Source organism: Streptopelia decaocto, assembly GCF_964273445.1.
Source record: "Streptopelia decaocto genome assembly, chromosome: 15".
NCBI lineage: Eukaryota > Metazoa > Chordata > Aves > Columbiformes > Columbidae > Streptopelia > Streptopelia decaocto.
In genome coordinates, this window is record NC_138670.1 from 5,537,194 (window position 1) to 5,557,748 (window position 20,555).

Consider the following 20,555-nt stretch of genomic DNA (forward strand, 5'->3'; position numbering starts at 1 on the left):
AATATATGCTAGGAAGATGACTAGGAGACATTTGATGTGATTAAAATTTAAAATACATTTGACAAATTGGAGAAATGGCCTGAAATCATCAAGACAATGTCAAATGAAGACAGGTGAAAAGTGCGACAGTGAGGAAGAAGAATTAAGTTGAACAAATTCAGGTCATAGTTCAATACTTCCGATGATCCAAGAAGTCTGCTCTGTTTCACAGGGTAAAATACTGCAGATAAAGTCAGTACAACTGGAGGATTTACTGACTGATACTTCCAGAGCAGATCAGTCATCATGGGCCTTTATCAGAGAGGTCCCAGCAGAGCAGCCTCTTGGAGTTCCAGGATGAGGTTTATCCACAGAACATTCACAGAGACTCTGGGTTGCTTCTTCCAAAAGCCTTATAGAAAATGGCATTTTTTGAGTAGAGTTTTAGCTTATACATTAATTGCACAAGCAACAACTTTTTAGAATATTTTTTTAATAAGCAAGGTCCAATTTTCCAGTAAGTTAAGGATGTGAGATTGGGTCATCTAAGCACGCTGGTTCCTTTGTCACAGGTATTTAATGCACATGAGACAGCTCTGAGAATGGTACATTGCTCCCATACACTGCAGCTGTCAGGACAAAGTTATTTCTTCACATTCTTCTGTCCATCGCTCCCCTGTTTCTCGCAGCCTCTTGCTGTCCGGTCCCTCGCTCTGCAGACTCTCCTCTTAGGTTCCAACAAGGACTCGGCCAGAAGGACACAGAGGGTGCACTTTGCTAACAAAGGTCGTTAGAATTAATGCAGGGAGGTGTGAAGAGGGAGCCCGTTACCCGCCAGGCCCGCAGACATGATCAGCAGCTGCCATCTCGAGGTGCTCTCAAAAGCTGCACGTGTCAGTCATTCTGAAAGCGCTCCCGGATGCCTCCTCTCCTGGCACTGGCGTGAAATCTGTCTTGCTCTAAAGAGTCCTCAAAGTGCACCAGTTAAAAACAAAACCTAACAGCAGTAGGTGGAGAGCAGACAGAGAGAAGCCCTCAGGTGGCAGGTGCAGCGGGAAGGGGTGTCGGGGCTATGGAGGAGCCTGGCGGCTCGCATGTGCCATGGGAGGAGGGAGAGCTGTTCTCTCTCCACAGGGCTTGGGTGGTTTCATAGATCATTTAGGTTGGAAAAATAACTTTAAGATCACCAGGTCCAGCCTGTTAACCTGGCACTCCCAACTCCACCACTAACCCGTATCCCTGAGAACCTCATCTCCACGCCTGTTCAACCCCTCCAGGAGTTGCCTCAAGCCCTTCCCTGGGCAGCCTGTTCTAATGCCCGACAACACTTTCCATTAAGAAATTTTCCCCAATATCCAACATTAACCCCGCCTGGTGCAAGTTGAGCTTGTGGGATTTAAGCCTCCCCCCTCCTCCCCACAGCTTTGAGCCAACCCCCCGCAAAGCTCGCCCCCTCTGGGGATCAAGGTGCTGCCCGGGGATGGGCAGCGCCGGCGTCCGTGTCCGCTCCACCCGCCTTTGCCCGGCCCAGGCCGGTGTCCCCGCGGCCTTAGCAACCGTCCGCCAGCGCCGCCGCCCGTCGCTAGGGGCGGTCACGCGGTAACCGGGCAACGCGCGTCACTTCCGGCGCCCCGCCGGCCGCTCCGCCGCGCCGCCCGCCCGCGGGTCCCGGTTCCGGGGCGATGGTGATGCCCGGCGGCGCCGCGGAGGCGGACGGGCCGGTGCGGCGGCTGCTGCGGGCCGGGGCGGTGGCCAGGTCAGTGGGACGGCCCGGGGACCAGCGCGGGCGGGAGTCCCGGCGGTAGCAGCCCGGGGGCAGCGGCCTCCCCTGCCCCGGGCACCGGCAATGACAGCGGGACCGGCGGGAGCCTCCTGGGCCTCCCCCCGCGTCCGATTCGCGTCGCTGCACCCGGAGGTAGCGACTCCCCGGCTGTTTGGTTTTTATTCGTATTTTCTTTTTCCGTTTCAGGTACAAGGTGATGAAGAACTGGGGCGTTATCGGGGGGGTGGCGGCGGCCGTGGCCGCGGGGATGTACGTGCTGTGGGGACCCATGACCGACAGGAAGCGGCGCAGGAAAGGTAGGGAGGGCCGGGGGCGGCCGGCGGGCCCCGGGCACCGAGAACACGCGAAAAGAGCCCAAAATGCGACTCCTGTGTGTTTCCGTTTGGTGTGAGCACTCGCCTCGCTGTTAGACATGCACCCGTTTCTAGTTTTTATTCTTAGCTTTTGTAAATTAATTTCTCTTGCTAGAGATAAGATTTTGGTCACTGTCCTGTTTAGAAACTAAAAAGTACTGACCAAAGGATTTCTGTTACTGACGCAATGTGTTAATTATGTCAATTGACATTTCACACTTTATTTGTTTTGCGTTCTGGATAGCAAACCAAATGTGTTCTTATTGAACGAAAGTGAATTGAAAGAGAAGGGAAAGTCTCGCTGAGCAGAGTCCTACAGAAATACCTTAATTAGTCCTTGGAGTTTTTTTAACAGCGTCCTGATGAGAGCGGAAGCAAAAGCTCCATGGGGAGCCCAACGGTGCGGCCGTCACGTCAGGGGCAGCTGTGACCCTGCACAACGAGGGGCTGCTACACCATCTATCGGAACCAAGAATTTTAGCATTTGTACACTGAATAATCCTGAACCTTAGTGTTACTGATTGGAACCTCTTCCTCTCAGATAAAAGAGACAATTTAAAAAGCTTTTCCAGCACTGTAAGTCACAGAGACCACCAGGATATAAACACTTCACAATACGCTCATGCATGTACCAGGGTTTTCTAGTTTTCGATGGGTGCTAGTAGCAAATAAGCTGAAATAAGTGAATTTTTGTGTGATTTTAATACCTAACACAACACTTGCTACTGAAAATAGGAAGGTTTTCTTACACTTCATGCTGTAAACTCTTACATTTGTAATTCGCAGGGCTTGTACCCGGCCTTCTGAACTTGGGAAACACCTGTTTCATGAACTCCCTGCTGCAAGGTTTATCCTCCTGCCCGTCCTTCATCAAGTGGCTGGAGGAATTTACAGCCCAATACAAGACAGACCAGAACCCGTCCACTAAGCATCGCTACTTGTCAGTCACTCTGCTGCATCTCCTAAAAGGTACTTTAACATTTTCATGCTGCAATAAACTAGGAATAAAATATTAGTGTAAATGACATCATTTCCAGCCTCCTTTCTTAAAAGGGAGCTTGTGTGGTCTTGTCTTTATTGTTCTCAGAGTGTTAACGGTTAAAATGGTACGAAAATGGACTCGGTAAAATTGAAGAAACAGGAAAATATGATCACAATTAAATGTGTGCTCAGGATATATTATAAAATAATTTAAACTTTTTCTTCCAAGCTTGCTGTCTTACCCAAAATATGTCCGATTAAGTCAGATCCTCTGTATAATGCTGGGTACAAACATTAAAGCCTCTGAGCCCAATTCAGTGACCAGTTTCAGGCCCCTGTGCTAAATTCATGTATCAGTTACATCCTACTTAAGCACTTAAAATGTTTAAGCAATCTGTCTTAATCAAAATGATCGATTATATGACGCTTAATTAACATACAGTCTAAAATAAAAAAGATTTGGGTTCTCACTGTTCTCTGCGGCTCCTTCTAACGTTTTTCAACGCGATGTCTCCAGCTCTGTCCTGTCAGGAGGTGACAGAAGACGACGTCCTGGACGCCAGCTGCCTGCTGGAAGTGTTACGGATGTACCGGTGGCAGATCTCTTCCTTCGAAGAGCAGGTGATTGCAGAATTCTGGTTACACTGCCCGGCGTACACCTCAGCACTTAGATCTGGAAGAACAGAACATTGAAGCTACGGTTAAAATCTGAATCTTTGCCATAGCAAAAAGTTTGCTTTAAAAAGTGACAGGAAGCAACCATTTGATTGATGGTGTTTTCAGTTTGCTTGGATATTTGTCCTGGAAACCCTGACTGCTTCAAACCCTCATACTTAATTACCGTCAGATTTGGTACAATGGAGCCAGTAATGTTAAAATAGAGGGGATACAGCCCTAATTTTACTCTAGATAATGGGTCTCTGCTAATGTGCCATGCTGCTTCCAGGGATGGACTCTGCTGACATGTCCAGATTTAGTGACGCGGAACATACAAGATTTCTAATCTTATTTTCAGCCCCTAAGTGCAGCTGGCCCGTGAACTCAACCAATTATCTCACTCAGGAAATATGGTTCTATCTTTGCTGTTTCAGAGCCAAGGCAAACAGCAGAGATTTCAATTATGCTTTTACTGAAATCAAGGAAAGCAGGCATTTATGCATTCATATTTTTTTCTCCCAGTATTTTAGTCTCTTTCGAGTTTACATGGCCCAGAATATTTTTAATAATGTGTGCTGTTACAAAGTTCAGCTTTATAGAAAAAGCTTTTTGGCAAAATGGCAGCAGATGCACAAACAATTATTGCTAATACATAAGGTGGGCTCTAAGCAGTATTTTTTCCTTTAATTTCCTACTAAATGACATACTAATGTGTGTATCAGTACTCCTGGCGTATGTTTTGATGTCTGTTTTCGCTTCCTCTTAGTTTTTTATCTCTATCTAATAGGATGCTCATGAACTCTTCCATGTCCTCACATCTTCATTAGAAGATGAACGAGATCGTCAGCCACGTGTGACACATCTGTTTGATGTACATTCGCTGGAGGTGACTCCTTTATTCATGTTATTTCATTATCAGAAGTTTCTGTAGCCTCCCTAGATTCCCAAGTGTGGCGAGTGTCAAGTGTCTGATGTTCACAAAGCTGTTCCATAGTACTCTGATAGAAATGAAGCTGTAGGCCAGGCAGTCAAAAGAATAAATACATCTGTTAGCAAATGTATTTGAATTTACAGTGATCCCACTTTCATGAGCGTTTTTGCATTCCTAAATCCATGGAATATTGGGATTGGGATACTCGGACGGACACTGTTCTGTGCCAGCAGTTACTCTAATCTGTGAGAGGTGACACATGAAAGAGGTTTGAAAGCTGAACAATGGACATGTATGGAATAGTCCATTTGGAGGTGAAATTTATATAAAGAGACACTAAAACTCCCACAATTGGGATGAAATAAGAACATATTTAATACTTCTTGGTTTCTAAGGTAGGGTTAATGAAATCTTTTATCTTCCTCTGTAGCAGCCAGCAATAACCCAAAAGCAAATAAGCTGCAGAACAAGAGGTATGCTTTTTTCCATTCTGAAATATGAATATTCATAGTGTAGTCACTTTGTTTATTAAGGGTATAATATTAATTGACTGTTGTCTGTATTGGACTGAAATACATCTATTCAACGGTAAAAAAAAAAAAGTTAATTATTTACCAGTGGGACAGAACATGTTTTAGACCAGTTACTTTTGTTACCATGATCCAAAAATGTGGGATTGTGGTGCTGAACACAAATGTCCTGAAAATAAAAGGACAATTTCAACTCTATGTTTCAGGGTCTCTTCCCCCTGTGTCAGATCACTGGAGATCTCAGCATCCTTTTCACGGGCGGCTGACCAGCAACATGGTTTGCAAACACTGTGAACACCAGGTATAAGAATGTGTGTCTGGTGTGTGAAAAAGGATGTTCTGAAACCGTCATCCGTTGTTGCTGACATAGTTGGTTTAAGCTCCAAAGGTTTGCAGGACTGACAGCTTAGACTGTTATTTTTTCAGGTACTTATTATTATGGTGTTGGTGATGAACGAGAATGTATATTACTAAATATACTAAAGAAAATGAAGTGTGAGCCACTTTTGGGGGATAACAGCTGTCTTGTTATATTTAGTATTCAGTACAACAGCTCTCATAGACTTGACAATCCACTCACATGGGCAGTGGTTTAGGACGAGTTATTCATTCAGCACACAGTATTGAGATTGCACTTCCAAAGCCAAATTAAGTTGCAGTCCAGTTCTCCAGAGTTAGGAGATGAAGATAACCTGGGTAAAGAAAAACATACAGAAAATAAATCTCATTTATAGATCAAACTGTAAGAGTACATTCAGTACTTTTACTTTTCAAAACTTGCAAACAAATGTAAGTGAGCAGGGGCAGCTTCCGCAGAAACACGCTCAGCAGCACCTTGTGCACCCACCTCGGGGTTTCGTCGCGCCGCGCTTGGGAAAGTGGGTGGGCTTGACCTTCTTACCCAAATATTGTGGACAGCAGAGGGCACAGAGAGGTTAGGCAGGGTTGTTTTGGGCTGTCATCGGTTTTACCTCACTGGATATGTGAAATACTTTCTTGCAGAGTCCTGTGAGGTACGACACCTTCGACAGTCTCTCACTGAGTATTCCAGCCGCTGTCTGGGTACGTAACCCACACCAAGGCACGACCTGCCTGATGTCACGGTTTTTCCTTCACTAGAGCCTTTTTAAGATGCCACAGCCTAAAGTGTAAATAAGTAGCTACCGTTTATTTTCTGCCTTTCCATAAATTAGCCTGTTGTGCTAATACAGTACCTGATGACTAATGTGTTAGTGCAAATTACCAATTAGCACAAGCATGACTTTGTTGACACCAATAGAGTTTTCTGTTTCTCCTGGTGGAATATTTGGTCCTTCCTGCGTAATTTGAACCGAGCAGGTCGTATCCCAAGGGCTGGGTGTTCCTGGCAGCCTTGGAAGGTGACCTTCGGGTGCTCTGTGCTGAGAGTACACAAGTTACCCCACATAGGATTGGAAATTGTTTCTGTTTCTTTTTGGCTGTCTGAAAAACTTCGAATGACACAGCACTGTAGATTTTTGGGGAAAAATGTACAGCACATTTTTGAACTATAACATTTGTTACTTAATGTCTGCTGGAGGTTTGTTTTTCCAGACAGTTAGAACCTACTTTTACAAAATCAAGTGGTATGCACCTGAAAATTACTGCACATGATTTTGGGCTTTTTTGTACTTAGGGTCGTCCTATGACGCTGGACCACTGTCTCCATCATTTCATCTCCTCTGAATCTGTAAAGGATGTTGTGTGTGACAACTGCACTAAAGTATGTCATTTTAATTTATGTAACCTTCTAGCTCAGTTTTAAGCCTGCTGACAGAATTACGGCTTCAGTTCTCCTTTGTGACTTCAGGAAAGCCTCTAGCCTGCCTGGGATTTCTTATATTTAAAATGGAGGTCTTATCTCACAGAATATTTGGAAGTTTTGTTTATTACTAATATTACAAAAATTACAAATATTTTATTCTATAGTTACCAGGTATTATTTAGATAATATGTGGGATATTTTTTTTTGTTCTGGTATTTTAAACAGTATTTTACAGCTGCCTGTAATTTGATGATAGCACAGAGCTAAAGTGACTTGTTTGAAAATGAACAGAACTGGCAAATGGCTACTCATAAACCTGGAGATGGGGCTTGTTCTGGAAATGCTTGTTTCTGGTTGATTTTGGTTTAGAATTCTGATCCACTAGGACAGGCCACCAGCCTCTCAGAAAGTTCCTAGAAAACTGTAGGTGTAATGAATGTACTGAGCAGAGTTCTGCTAGGTGATTGCTTTTGTTTGCAGTGTGCAGACCTGCACTGTTGTGTAATCTCATTCAGCCGGTAATCAAATGGCTTTATTTTTTTTCCCTTTTATTTCAGATTCAGGCAGAAGGGACTCTGAATGGACAGAATATAGAAAACCAGAGAACAACATTTGTTAAGCAATTAAAGTTAGGAAAGGTGAGGCAAGCTAACCCTGCAAATCTATTTTTAAATCCTATCACGCAGTAATTTCTTTCTCTGGTCTCTCTGCTTGATGCCCACTTCTTGCTATTAGACTACTTCAACGTTTTACTGTAAAAAGCAAGCTCATTTGTCAAATACTTGTAGGCATTAAGGCCTCAATTCAGCAAAACATCAAACTCTATAGCTTAAAGAATGTGAGAATTCTGCTCAAAACAATTCAGCAAAACACCTAAACATGAGTTTGGCTCAGTGGCAGTTTATGTCTTGCATTATTTCTCTATTTCCTTGGTAAGTGAAGTGATTCATCTATACAATGTTTGTAGGATCTCTAGCAATTGCTCACTTCAAAGAAATTTAAGTGTTCTAAAATCAGCTGGTTTAGACAAGTGAATATGTTGCTAAACATCAGGTGTAGTTTATATTAGAAGCTTTTATTATTTTTTGCTCTGTAATCACATGATGCAGAAGACATCAGAGCACTGGTCTGTAATTAAAAGCCTCAGGTGCCATTAATAATAATACGTACTTATTGCTAGAGGTTAACCCTGGCACGACTTTGAATGTCAGATATTTATAACTACTTGACCTTTTTTCCCCGGTGCTCTCACTGTGCAAAGCCATTACTTACTGAGTATCAGCAAATGTCTTACAACAACTCGCTCCAACAAATTCCAGTTGTCATTTCTACCTCACAGATTGACAAGCTAAATAAGATTGACAGGTGGGCTTTTTAGGAACACAGATGTATTTTTATTGATTTTTCTTCCATTTGGAGAAAACTATTCATATTAGCTATTCCGCTGCCTCATGAGGGAGCAGTAGTAGCATTATTGGAAATCTCAGGGGACACGTGAGTTTGTGTCATGTCCTAGGGTACTATAGCCAATAACCTTATGCACAGATATAGCAGCACATAAGGGAACAGTTCGTGATGCATTTCCTTACCCACCACACTAAGCAGTTCCGTTTGTACGCTCTTCACTCAAACAGCTGTTTCCCTTCCTCTAAAATCTATTTTGATTCTCCTTTTCTATGGAATGTTGCTGAAGCTCCCTCAGTGTTTGTGCATCCACCTGCAAAGGCTGAGCTGGTCAAACCAAGGCACTCCTCTGAAACGGCACGAACACGTCCAGTTCAACGAGTTCCTCATCATGGACATCTACAAATATCGCATTCCTGTGCATAAATCAAGCCAGAATGAGCTGAACCAGAAAAACTCTGAAGAGGCAATGCCTGGAACAAAGGATGGGATGGCAGTAAAACCATCAGGTGCTTATTTTGAAAATAAAATTTATTCATCATTTCTGTGTTTCAGTGATAAAACATTCTAATCACAGAATAAACATAAGAGCGGTATCTGTATGTGAATCTGCGCAAAAAAGACGGGTAGAAACCCCTTTTGCACCAAGCATTAGGATACCCTGGTCCAAGTTTACAGTTCAGTTTTAATAGTTCCATTTGATCCTACTAAATATTAAAAAAAAAAAAAAGCTTACAAACAAACAAAAAAGTCCCAGATAACATAGAACTCACACATTTTATGTCCAAAGGATGCAGGAATGTTGAACTTGGGAAGTCCTGGGGATTATCTTGTTAGTGATCTCTTCTAAGGCTTCAGGGCAAGCATGTAAAGAATGTGGGAATGGTGTCTTCTTAAAAAACAGTCAGAAAAAGTAGCTGTAGTGGGTCTGTCATTTAGGCAGCTCAATATTCTGTTTAGTTGGGATTTTGTAAACACAGTCCTTTTCAAATTTGTGTCATGTAAAAGCAATTACTACTGTCTTTGGATATTATACTCCTCTGCATCTCTTAAGTGATTGTGATATATAATGAATTAAAATAAGGAAAATACCTTCCAATTCTGTGATGAAAGGTACTGCTGGAACAGCAGCTCTGTCATTAGCATTTGAGTTAAATTACTGAATGTCTGCTTTCTCTTGCAGATGCAGAACAGCCGTCTGGTCCTAAGCCACTCTTCATGAATGGTGCCTGCTCCTCTTCATTTTTAACGTCCTCGGGAAGTTTTCCACTTGCTGCATTCCCTGAGTGCAGGTAAGTTAGAGATTTGTACCCTACCATGGAATTTCTGTCCCTTCAAATTATGTCTTGTTTCATTCTGTCTTTATTATGAGGCTGCATAGTAGCTGCTTTAAAAATAAATTGCAGCTGAAGATGGAGCAAGTGGGGCTGTTTCTGGGACATGTGATCCCCAAGGGCTGCTGACCCTCTCCCTTCTCATTTGTCCTCCAGTTCCCCTGTGTACCTCTACCGTCTGATGGCAGTCGTGGTTCACCACGGAGACATGCACTCGGGACACTTTGTGACGTACCGCCGCTCGCCGCCTTCTGCGAAGCACCCGCTGGCCGTCAGCAGCCAGTGGCTGTGGATTTCGGACGACACCGTTCGCAAAGCCAGCTTGCAGGAGGTCCTTTCTTCTAGCGCTTACTTGCTTTTCTACGAGCGTGTTCACTCGAGGGCACAGCACCAAAGCGTGGAGCTGAGGGCTGAAGAGTGATGATGAGAGCAGAAGGACAAAAACTGACAAAATTCCTCTAATGAGATCTACGTTGCACCTCCTGTCCATTATGCAAGTAACCCACCACAGGCCCGTTAACGTCCCCCTCCCTCTGGCAATGGCCGGCTCCTGCTGGGAGTGTTTTGTACCAAAATTACGCTGCCTAAAGTTGGTCTGCTAACGTTGTGCAATCCGAAGTATATCTGCATTAAAGGAGCGTTCATTCTGTTAAGTAGTAATGTTGTCAACATCACGGCTCTGAAACAGACTTTTCACACAGACTTCCTAAGGATATTTTCCATATTCTGATGCATACGTAAATTTTCAAAGGGAGATGCTTTATACAAATTTCACTGCAGACCTTTCTGAACAGGGGAGCCCTAGAAGCAGTCAATGGGAAGCTGCTGTTATCAAAGGCAATGATTTAAGAAACAAAGTGCCTTGAGCTTATTCAAAGAGCTACATCACCATTGTCTGAGTTTACTGTGTGTCCGTTACATTCTGATAAATGCCTCAAGACGATGGGATGAACTACTAACAGAATCGGATTTCTCTTGGTATCCCAGCTAATCAACAAATAAGGCTTCTCTACATGCACGATCCAAAAAACAACTTCCCTGTTCACATGATTTCCCTAATATTTTAGTTCTTTATACATCACAGAAGTACTCCTGCTGATTCAAAGTGGTTTCCTTTTTCCAGGAGAAAAGAGAATTTTTTTTATCTATTAAGAGCCGAGACCCCAATTTATTGCTCTGTATCTTTGGAATAGAGCTGAAATGAAGAGCCAGAAGCGTTTGCTCCCCATTAGTATTGTCATTTCCTTTGTCACTATGAAACTGTTGAATATGGTTGCTTGTAGGATCGACTACAACTTTTAATGCTGTGATTTCAAGGCTACTGTTATTGGTGTTCTAGATTCGCCCTTCCTATTTTAATGCTGAAAACTCCCATTTCTCATCAGCCATTCCAACACTTGAGCTTACAGTCGAGCTTTAGAGCTTGTACCGGTCGTGATTGTGAGCTGAGCTGTACAGCAACCCCAGCATCCTCGTTACGTTGGAACACACACAATTACGTCGGGACTAGCGGCACTTTCTTGCTGCTGAACTACTTCCCAAGACCTGAGAAGATGAGTGTCGCCGCATTAGATACACAGATTGCCAAATCAGTACAAGTAAGGTGTCCTTTGCTGCTCTAGATTGTTTGACATGTTAAGGAAAAAAAAAAATCCAAACAAAGGGAGGGAGAAGCAGCAAAAATTATCCTTTTGACTGCTTTTAAATGACCAGGAATAAAATATATAGGTTATTTTTAGCTCTTTTCTATCCTTGCAAGCTTGGAGGGAAAGATTACTACATCAGACAAGCTTTTTCAGTGTAAAACAGCAACTAAGTTTTCATATGGTAACAACTGTCTTAATAGTTTTTTAGGGCAACTCTGTGCCTCAGACATTCGCGTTGCTGGCCAAAGCTCATAGGCGTTCAGAGATCCGCTCATAACCAGCCAAAATCAGAGTGGTAATAGATGTTTAAGAAAAACTATTTACACAGCTCATCATTCCAGAGTATGGGTCACAATTGCTGCTCCAAGTAATGCTTATAGCACATAAGAGGCTTTACAAATCCACTGATGTTCCTGAGAAGGAAGAACATCTTGCAAAGCATCCAGCTCCAGCAGGTCGAGCATTTGTACCTCTACAATTCAAAACATTTCCACTGCCAGCAGTGTATATTCTGCACTACCTGTCCTCAACAGGGCCTGTTAAAAGTTTTTAACTCAGAATTTTTGTGAAGTTCATCTGAACAGGTCACTTTGTTTAGAAAGCAGTAACGCTGGAGGTGGGTCAGGCCATCCGCACGCAGTGGCATAAGTCTTAAACTCATCAGCTGGTAACAGAGACGTGAAGCCGTATATTACTGCAAAATTGCTTTTTCAATATATTTTGATTTTCCTTTTGCATAGAGCTGCTTTCCAACGGGGGCCAGTTTGAGAATGAAAGCACAGTCACTGTAAGACACAGATAAACTGCTCAGTTTACTCTGAAAGCTTCCTCAAGGGCTATAAGGCTGAGGGTTGAGTAGTCAGCATTTGTTCTAGCTGTCACCATTAGGAAGGAGGAGAAGGTCATGGCTTAGCCCTCAGGGTGGGGAAGCAAGCAAGTATCAGCACCTCGGTCCTGGTCCTGAGCTGTTGTAGCTACTCCCAGCCTACTCGGAACATCCAAGACCTCTGCAGGTGTTGCCACCCAGCCCTCGCCTGAAGTCATGGGATCTGTGCAGGCAAATGAGACTCATCAAACTCGCAAGCTTCCATGGTGGAGAAGGTGGTAATAAAATGTAAAGGCTTTAAAAAAAAAATCATATAAGACCTCCAAGATGACATCTCTGTGTTTGGATTATTCTTGTCTTATTTTGTGCATTATTTAAAAATGTATGATACTATAGTCAAACTGCTGCACTGCTGTTTGAAGTTGCATTTTCACTTCGGGGTATTTTTGTAATTGTACAGTAGCAATAAAAGAACAAACTTATTAGAAAAAGTAGCTGTTCACGTGTGGTAATGTCTTGAAAGAAAGAGCCAAGCTATAAGCTGAACCAGACGCGGTATATGAAATAGAATCAGCACTTCACATTCACTGGATAAGAAGAATTTGTGCAGGAACTCTTCATGCTCTATATAGTATTTTCTGGTAGTAGCAGAGGGTGGGAAGTACCAACTCCACATTGCCTAAACAGACATTAATTCCACAGCCCTAACAGACCCACTGCTGAAGGACAGAGCCTATCACTAATTAAGATATTTGTATCCTGGTTACACGGGGATCCCGTTCTCTCACTTACCCCCACTTGATTCCCCAAGACCCACTGGTGACTTTGGACGGTCGTTCCTCATGTCAGCAGGGTTCGCTGTCAGCACAGAAGGTGATGGCTTTTGGGGAGTCCAAACAGAATCCCTAGGAATAATTATTTAGAAAAACAGACACTCTCAGAAGTTATAGCCTTTCACACTGCATTGCCCATATCAATGATAGAGCCTAATTTTCCCCAAAAGATCATTTATGCTCCCAGGTTTCTGTACAAAGGACCTGAGGAAGAGGAGTCCCCCTCCCTGTGCAGTAGCACCATGGGCTTCCTCCTGCCCCATCTAAAGAGCATAGGCTCCTGCGTCTGCAGAGGAGGTGGAGCAGCAGAGGAATGTACACAAACAAAAGTCACAGTGACTGTAAAACATGCAGCCAGCCACATGGCATTCACTACATTCATATCTTAGTGCCCCTCCTTTGTATTTTATTTAAAAAAAAAACCAAACCAAAACAAACAAACCATAGCTCACTGACAGAGCACACAAGAAAAGTGTCACCTGTTGAACATTATCAGCTTCCAGGCTCCCCTCTAAATGATTACGTCTTGTAGTTCATAGTATTTCTAAACAATTTATGTGCTATCTCAAAGATATAAGGTATCTTGATCTTTTTTGGAAAACTGGATAGAGTAAGATCAGCTGGGAAGAAACTTCCTCCTAAGCAAAACAAGGATATTACTCATTAAAAATATGTATCAGCAGGACTACAGCAGCAGTTCACGGAGGCAAAGTATTCCTGGCATTTAAGATCAGTAGTCACAGTCTTTATTAACAAGTTACCAAGTATACTATCTCCTCTCTTGGTTTAATTTGCTCATCTGGTACCCTGGATCATCAAAGACAGTGTTTGAATGAGAAATTGAGTTATGTCAGGGAAGAAAGCTGCTATTTTCAGAGTCAAAAGACCTGCTGCTTAATTGCTGAATACTTCACTTCTTGGCTAGAGTCATCACTTTCCGAAACGTGAGGTTGATTCTTGGGGCGAGTACTTTCTTGCGGATGGGCAGGCTGTGGTACCAGTACACGTTGGTGGGGTACTTCATCATCAGCAGGCTGCCGTGGGCAAGCTGCAGCTTGATGGGCTTCATGTGGCGTGTTGCGTTCTTCCCCCTGGAATCACAGTGCCTGAAAACAAAGTCCCTGCAAGCTCCGAAGGACACGGATGCAATAGGACTGCGTGGAACCAGTTCCCTTTCATCATCTCGATGTTCACCTATGTGGTCCCCTCCATCTTTATATCTGTACACAGAACAGATTAATTAGTTCTTCTACCAATCCAATTAAATGCATGTAAAACAATTTGTCAGTGATCTGTCAATAATGTTGCTCAAGCAATTTTTCATTTGAACAAGCTGCTTGATGCGACTGGAAATCAGACATACCTGTTAATAAGAACAAAGTTAAAAGTATATCCTGTGTCCAAAGTGATGCGGTCTCTGATACGGCTGAGAACGGGGATCCAAGGCTTAGGCGAAAAGGTAACGCCTGAGTAAGTGTATGTTAACTCAGGGTCTCCATAGGTTACTTGCTTCCTTGGAATATTGTGCCATTTGCCAAACACATGTAATTTTGTCATTTCACCTGTTTAAACAAGAAACGAGAAGGATCAAACCCCACTCTGTATTGCCTCTGCAGTTCACACATTCAACATTCTCCTTGATTTGGAGCTTCTGCAAAGCTCCAGTGGGACAACAGAAATGACGATGCTGATGACAACCCAACAGCTGCCAACCACGTTCAAGTGCTTCTGTTCCAACAAAGTGCTAAACTCCCAAGTTTTACAGTGCTTTACTATCCCCCTTGAATGGGATGAACAGGATGAACACCCCCATCTTATTCTGTCATTGAATTAATGTGACCGGGGATATCTCTCTCACATGCTACATTTACCAGCAAACCTGTCACTCTTCCAAGACTACCCCGGTTCTTTGGAAACATTAAAACATGAATGAAACCACCTGACACACGCTTCAAGCTAAACCAAACTAATGCTGCAGGATCAGACCTGCGCCTGCACTTCACTTCGCAGGGCCGGATGTTACAAACACCCGGGGCCTGCAGAAAACTCTGCACATCGGGCAGCTCTGCCCAGGCCACGGGCATCACCCTGGGGCTGCCCTGAGTGGGCCCGCAACACCCCACGGGCCGGGCAACAAACAGCTCCCCGCGCACAGGGACATGCGGGGCAGCCGGAGCTGGGTCCCGTTACCTTCGAAGTACTCCACCTCTTCTTCCAGCTGCTGGAAGATCTCATCAGCCTCGGCCCTGCCGAAGAGGAGCCGGTAGTCGCAGTTCAGGCCCTCAGCGCGGATCTCCCGCCAGGGGGAGTTCCTTGAGGCGGGCTCCCCTAAGGCGGGCTCCCCTGAGGCGGGTTCCCCTGAGGCGGGTTCCCCTGAGGCGGGCTCCTCCGGCCGCGGCCTCTTCCCACCGCCACCTCCCGCCTCCCTGGCGGGACGTTTCACCACGTATCTGTCCATCGCAGGCACCGAGGGCGGCGGGCGCCTCCTCCCGGCAGCGAGCCGGGACGGGAACGGGAGCGGGAAACCCCCAGCTGAGGCGGAGAGCGACGCGGTGCGCGTGCGCCTGGGCGGGGCATGCGCCCCCTCCCTCCGCCAGGCCCCGCCCCCCGCGCACGCGCGCGCTTTTGGCGCCAACTCCACGTCCCGTGCACCGGCTCGCGCGGCGCCGCTGCCGCCTCTCCGCGCTGCCTCTCGCCCGCTCCGCTGCCGCCGCCTCTCGCCGCCGCCATGATCGGGCAGAAGACGCTGCACTCCTTCTTCAGCGCCGCGCCGCCGAAGAAGCGCGGCCGCTCCCCGGAGCCGGGTAGCGATGCTGAGGTAGCGAGCGGGGGGCTGAAGGGCGCCGGCGGCCCCGGAGGGGATAGAGGAGGCTGGCGGGTGGGGGGGAGGCAGCTGTGTGGGGAGGTCTCGCGGCGTTGGTGGCCGTTGGGGAGACCACGCGCCGCGCGACCGCTTCCAAAAAAACCCGCGCTCCTGGCACGCCTGACTGACCTGCCAATCGAGGCCACGCTCCGCCGTTTGCCCAATGGGCGCTCGGCGTCAAGGTTGCTAGGCTGTTGGGCTCTCCGCCCGCTGCGGCAAGCCAATAGGAAGGAGCGTGATCTTTCTCGTTGTCCAATGGAAAGCAGGAGTTTAGACTCCCGTTTGTGGGCGTGACCCTCTTGGCTCTTCGGCCAATGGGGACGGGTCCGTTGTTGTTTTGCCGCGAAATACCCGCGTGCGGCGCGGCCGCCCCCGGAGGGCGGTGCATGGCCGGGCCATGGCGGCAGCTCGGCTCCCGCTGCTCGGCCTGAGGCTGGGCCGCGCCGGCCCCCACCCGCTCTGCACCCCCCGCCCGCTCTGCAGCCTCCGCTTCGCTCGCTCTTCCCAGGTCAGTGCCGCGAAGAAGGCGAAGGCAGCGGGAGATGAGGCGGGAAAGGCCTCGCCGCTCAGCGCGGAGCAGCAGGAAAGGATCCGCAAGAACAAGGAGGCGGCGCTGCAGCGGCTGGCAGAGCGGAACGTGCCCCCGGGCTTCGGGGAGAGCTGGCGGCGGCAGCTGGCCGGGGAGTTCTCTAAGCCCTACTTCATGGAGGTAAGCAAACCAGGCCCGCTCCGGGCGGTGGGGCTGCGTGGCCGCTGCTCCCCACTGCCCCCAGTCTGAACCCTCTCTCCCCTTTCCCCCCCTCAGCTGATGGCGTTTGTGGCAGAAGAGAGGAAACGCTACACAGTCTATCCGCCCCCTGACCAAGTCTTCACCTGGACGCAGATGTGCGACATCAGGGATGTGAGTAGAGCTGCTGGTGCTGGGGAGGTCCCTCCAGCTGCTATTGCACTTAAAACGATGAAGGCATGGAGTCGGGAGCACAAACACCATCACTGGATGTTTGATCTCTTAAGCCTCAGTCCCACATGATGTGGATGCTGTTGTTTTTCTCACCTAACTTGTAAATCCTGGCTTCTCTTTCATCTCTGATACTGAAACAGGGTTTTATTGTTTTATTGCCTTCACTAGCCACAGAATTTACTTTAGAACTTGAGTTGGACTTTTGACCTTATTTCAGTGTTAACAGCTTAATGTAGTGCTTGATTTTAGGATCTTGTACTTTTTTTTTAATTTATCTGTAATTAACTATAATTAAAATAATGACAGTGTTTAAGGTAATCCCATTGCCAATAAGCTGTGTCAAAAATACCACAGCAAGTATGGCATAAAACTAAAATGTGCGGCAATTTACTTGGAAAATACCTTAACAAGGTGTTTTGTTGTCTTTGAAAACTAATTAGATGCCAGTGCTATAACTTCCATTCCTGGGACTTTTGGTTTTGTGTGGTAGTTTTCAATCTGTGTGTTTGTTTTAGGATAAAGCTCATTTGTATGCCTTTATTTTTCTTTTCTCTTTTGGCAATAATACTGATTATAACTCAGTGCTAACAGAGGTCTGCTTTCAGGTAAAGGTTGTCATTTTGGGACAAGATCCGTATCATGGACCTAATCAAGCTCATGGGCTCTGCTTCAGTGTCCAGAAACCTGTTCCACCTCCCCCCAGGTATGACTGTGCTCAATTTGCAAAATCCCTTTTGTTGACAAATTACTTCCAGTTCTGTGTTACTCAGGGCTGTGAGACAGATAATAGACACAAAGTGTGTTGTGACTGTTTAAATTTGCATTGTGCATTGCCTAGAAAAAAACATCACTGCAGAAGTATGAATAATTCTATGTAGTTTAGTGGCATTCTGAAGAGCATGCTGGATGTAAATTTGCATTTTCAGTTGTTCTGAGACCTCATTAAACTTCCAGTCAGACACACAAAGGGGGGGTCCTTCCTGCCCTGCTACTACAAATGGCTTTATTATCTTAAATGATAAGATTAAAATCAATACTCTTGTCTAGTGTAAGAGCAGGAAGTGGTGCTGTTTGGTCTGATCTTTAAATGTGCATATTTAAAATCTTCTGATGTTTTCATTGCAGTTTAGAAAATATTTATAAAGAACTGTCTACAGATATTGAGGGCTTCACTCATCCTGGTCACGGTGATCTGACTGGCTGGGCCAAGCAAGGTGAGTTAATAGACACTCAAGTAATGTGTCCACTATAGCTTATAAAGATATCCATCTACAAAAAAGATCCATGGTTGGAAACAGTCCATCTATAAAAGAGAAAATAAATTCTAAGTGCCTGTTGCTTAGCAGGTACCTCAGAACAATAATTTGTTTTATCGCTTTGTGGGTGAAGCAGGAAAAAGCAGTTAACGCTCGATTTGTTCTTTTGTTTGTCTTGTTTCACCCTCTGCGTATCCGCTTTGTTTGCTAGGAGTGCTCCTGCTCAACGCAGTCCTCACCGTGCGAGCTCACCAGGCCACCTCCCACAAGGAGAGGGGCTGGGAGCAGTTCACGGACGTGGTGGTGTCCTGGCTCAACAAGAACTTGCAGGGGGTTGTCTTCATGCTGTGGGGAGCCTACGCCCAGAAGAAAGGCAGCTCCATTGACAGGGTACAGGTTCCTCCTCATCTCTTCCCCCATCACTAATTTTTATTTCGTTTTGGTGGACACTAGAGGGCACTTCCCTTACAGAATTGGGGTTTGCTCCCTGCTTGAACTCTCCTGGCAAATTTAATTCCCTTTCTGTTTCCAGCTTAGCCTTTGCCAGAATTAAGCAACAAAAGTGGAGCAAGTGTAACCTTGTGCTGTCAGAAAAGCCTCCAGTCGAGGACAGAACTGTTGTGTTTTTTTGTTTTTTTTTTTTCTAGGAAAAAGGCTCATAAATAAGTGTAGATTTTCTGTTCAGGATTAGAGCAGTTGAAAACTGGCCATGGAATTACTGCTGCTTTATGTAGTCCATCCTCCTCTGCTCAGTGAGACAAAAGTCTTGGTCCTCATGGCCGCTTCTTTGGGTCCCCAGGCTGGTGGCTGAGTAGGTGTAGAGGGTAAACCACCCCGTCTGGGTGGGGGCAGAGCAGCCAGCCGTGTCCCCAGAGCTGAAACATGCAAATCTAACGAGCGGTTTCCTCTAATGCTTCACAGAAACGCCACCATGTCCTGCAGACGGTGCATCCCTCGCCTCTCTCCGTCAACAGAGGGTTTTTCGGCTGTCGGCATTTCTCGAAGACGAACGAATTGCTCAAGAAATCGGGCAAGAAGCCCATTGACTGGAGCGCGCTCTGAGCTGCGCGCGGAGGCTGGTGGGGTCTGATGGTTGGAAACAGCCCCTGGTTCAGCGGTTGTCTCGTTTCTGAAAAACTTTTGCTGCCCTGAGGATTAATCCTTGGATGTTGATCAAGGAACAGAAGACCAAACTTTCAGAGATGTTATATTTCTTTTTTTAAAATGCTTTTAAAGAGCAGACTGGAGGGTTACATGGACAACTGCTCTGCTGTTTGAACAGGTCTCAGCCTAGTTTGAAGGAAAGAAAAAAAAAACAACAGAGTTCTGTGTTAATTTGTGTTGTTGTAATGGGAATGTATGGTCAGGCTCTTGTGAAGGGATCTCAGTTCTTAGAGGTGAAGCTGTTGTAAATACCCTGGTGCGCCTCCCCCCATTCCTTTGCTTCCTGCTGTGCAAATCTATATTTCTTACTTGGCGGTGGGGAGCTGACTCCATGGGAGAAAAGGCAAATGCTTTTGTTTTTAGCTTTTTGCTACAGATTACGAGATTTATTAGAAATACAGACTGTTTGGACTGTAAAGACCGTACACTGTCAGAAGTGTAACTTGGTGTATGTGTACTCTCGAGATTTTGGGGTTAATCCCCCCCATCAGTCGAGGGGAGACAGTGACAGAGACTCTGGTCGTGCTCTGAGCTTTTTGTTGGTGTTTAGAGAGGAAAATCCCAAATTGTTAGATTCTTCCTTGCTGTGTTAATCACTTGGATGACCCATGGGCTGTGATGACCATGAACTTTGTGGTACCTGCCCATGGCAGCAGCGAAGGTTTGTTCATCAGGATCTGCCAGCGGATGAGCTGATGGTTGCAGATCGTTTAAGATCTTTTAAGGTCTTTAACCAGAGGGATTTTTTTGCTTTGCCTTCATGGCAGCAAGTCCAGGTTTGTAGCCACTGTTGGGACTTCCAAGCTGAAGACAAGGTTGGACTTCACCTTTCTGGGTTTCCAGCTCAACTTTGTAATTCCTTTAATGGAAGTGAAGTGCCTTTGGAAATTGTGTGTTTGTAGAACACCCTTGTAAAACCTCCCTTCGATGTTTACTCTGATGGGTAACACTAGTACAAGTGAAGTTTACACTTCCTCTGGCTGTGTTATATTTCTTGTTTGGTTTTGTGTTGCTTTGTTTCTTTCCCACAGTTTGTTTGTTTTTTAAATAAAAATGACCTTGTTTATGTTGTGATCTTACAGTGGCAGGACCAAGGCTGGGAGGGAAGGGGGCCTGAGGTGAGGCCCTGGCTCTGTAATGGGTGCTGTCCCCTGGGGGGGTTCCCCTGCCCCACCCGGGAGGCAAAGCTTCAGGTGCCAGCGTTTGTCCTTGTCACCGGGCGAAGGGCCAGGGCACCTTTGTCCCCCAAGGATCGGGTGTCCCCGCCGGCC

At 45.7% G+C, this 20,555-nt stretch overlaps 3 protein-coding genes and 1 long non-coding RNA gene across 9 annotated transcripts; 2 read left to right on the top strand and 2 right to left on the bottom strand.

Annotated features, from left to right (window-relative positions):
- Positions 1–1,612: 1,612 nt before the first annotated feature.
- On the top strand, positions 1,613–11,473 carry USP30 (ubiquitin specific peptidase 30). 3 transcript variants are annotated; one of them, XM_082066587.1, is made up of 13 exons: positions 1,613–1,735; positions 1,949–2,058; positions 2,902–3,084; positions 3,614–3,717; positions 4,541–4,639; positions 5,115–5,157; positions 5,421–5,515; positions 6,217–6,276; positions 6,869–6,955; positions 7,555–7,635; positions 8,691–8,910; positions 9,585–9,693; positions 9,892–11,473. In XM_082066587.1, the coding sequence occupies exons 1-13, from the start codon at positions 1,662–1,664 to the stop codon at positions 10,154–10,156; spliced, it is 1,530 nt and encodes a 509-aa protein (XP_081922713.1). In that variant the 5' UTR covers positions 1,613–1,661; the 3' UTR covers positions 10,157–11,473. The 3 variants fall into 3 exon arrangements, with proteins under 3 accessions (XP_081922713.1, XP_081922714.1, XP_081922715.1); XM_082066588.1 differs by having other exon boundaries at positions 5,118–5,157; XM_082066589.1 differs by lacking the exon at positions 1,949–2,058 and having other exon boundaries at positions 1,632–1,735.
- Positions 3,633–8,703, bottom strand: LOC309446669. The gene is made up of 3 exons (XR_014185481.1): positions 8,587–8,703; positions 5,795–5,906; positions 3,633–3,769 (listed from the first exon to the last, which is right to left on the bottom strand). It is a non-coding gene; the product is annotated as an uncharacterized lncRNA (long non-coding RNA).
- ALKBH2 (alkB homolog 2, alpha-ketoglutarate dependent dioxygenase) lies at positions 10,006–15,498 on the bottom strand (the record flags this gene model as incomplete). Of its 4 annotated transcripts, none has more annotated exons than XM_082066591.1 (6): positions 10,006–10,145; positions 11,143–11,280; positions 13,000–13,112; positions 13,520–14,260; positions 14,404–14,602; positions 15,231–15,498. In XM_082066591.1, the coding sequence occupies 3 exons, from the start codon at positions 15,496–15,498 to the stop codon at positions 13,951–13,953; spliced, it is 777 nt and encodes a 258-aa protein (XP_081922717.1). In that variant the 3' UTR covers positions 10,006–10,145; positions 11,143–11,280; positions 13,000–13,112; positions 13,520–13,950. The 4 variants fall into 4 exon arrangements, with proteins under 4 accessions (XP_081922717.1, XP_081922720.1, XP_081922719.1 ...); XM_082066593.1 differs by having other exon boundaries at positions 10,017–10,145; positions 11,165–11,280; XM_082066592.1 differs by lacking the exon at positions 10,006–10,145 and having other exon boundaries at positions 11,170–11,280; positions 13,520–13,678; positions 13,802–14,260.
- A 117-nt stretch (positions 15,499–15,615) lies between these two features.
- Positions 15,616–20,350, top strand: UNG (uracil DNA glycosylase; the record flags this gene model as incomplete). The annotated part of the gene is made up of 7 exons (XM_082066590.1): positions 15,616–15,858; positions 16,412–16,612; positions 16,709–16,804; positions 17,470–17,567; positions 17,990–18,078; positions 18,332–18,510; positions 19,042–20,350. The coding sequence occupies 7 exons, from the start codon at positions 15,616–15,618 to the stop codon at positions 19,180–19,182; spliced, it is 1,047 nt and encodes a 348-aa protein (XP_081922716.1). The 3' UTR covers positions 19,183–20,350.
- Positions 20,351–20,555: the final 205 nt, after the last annotated feature.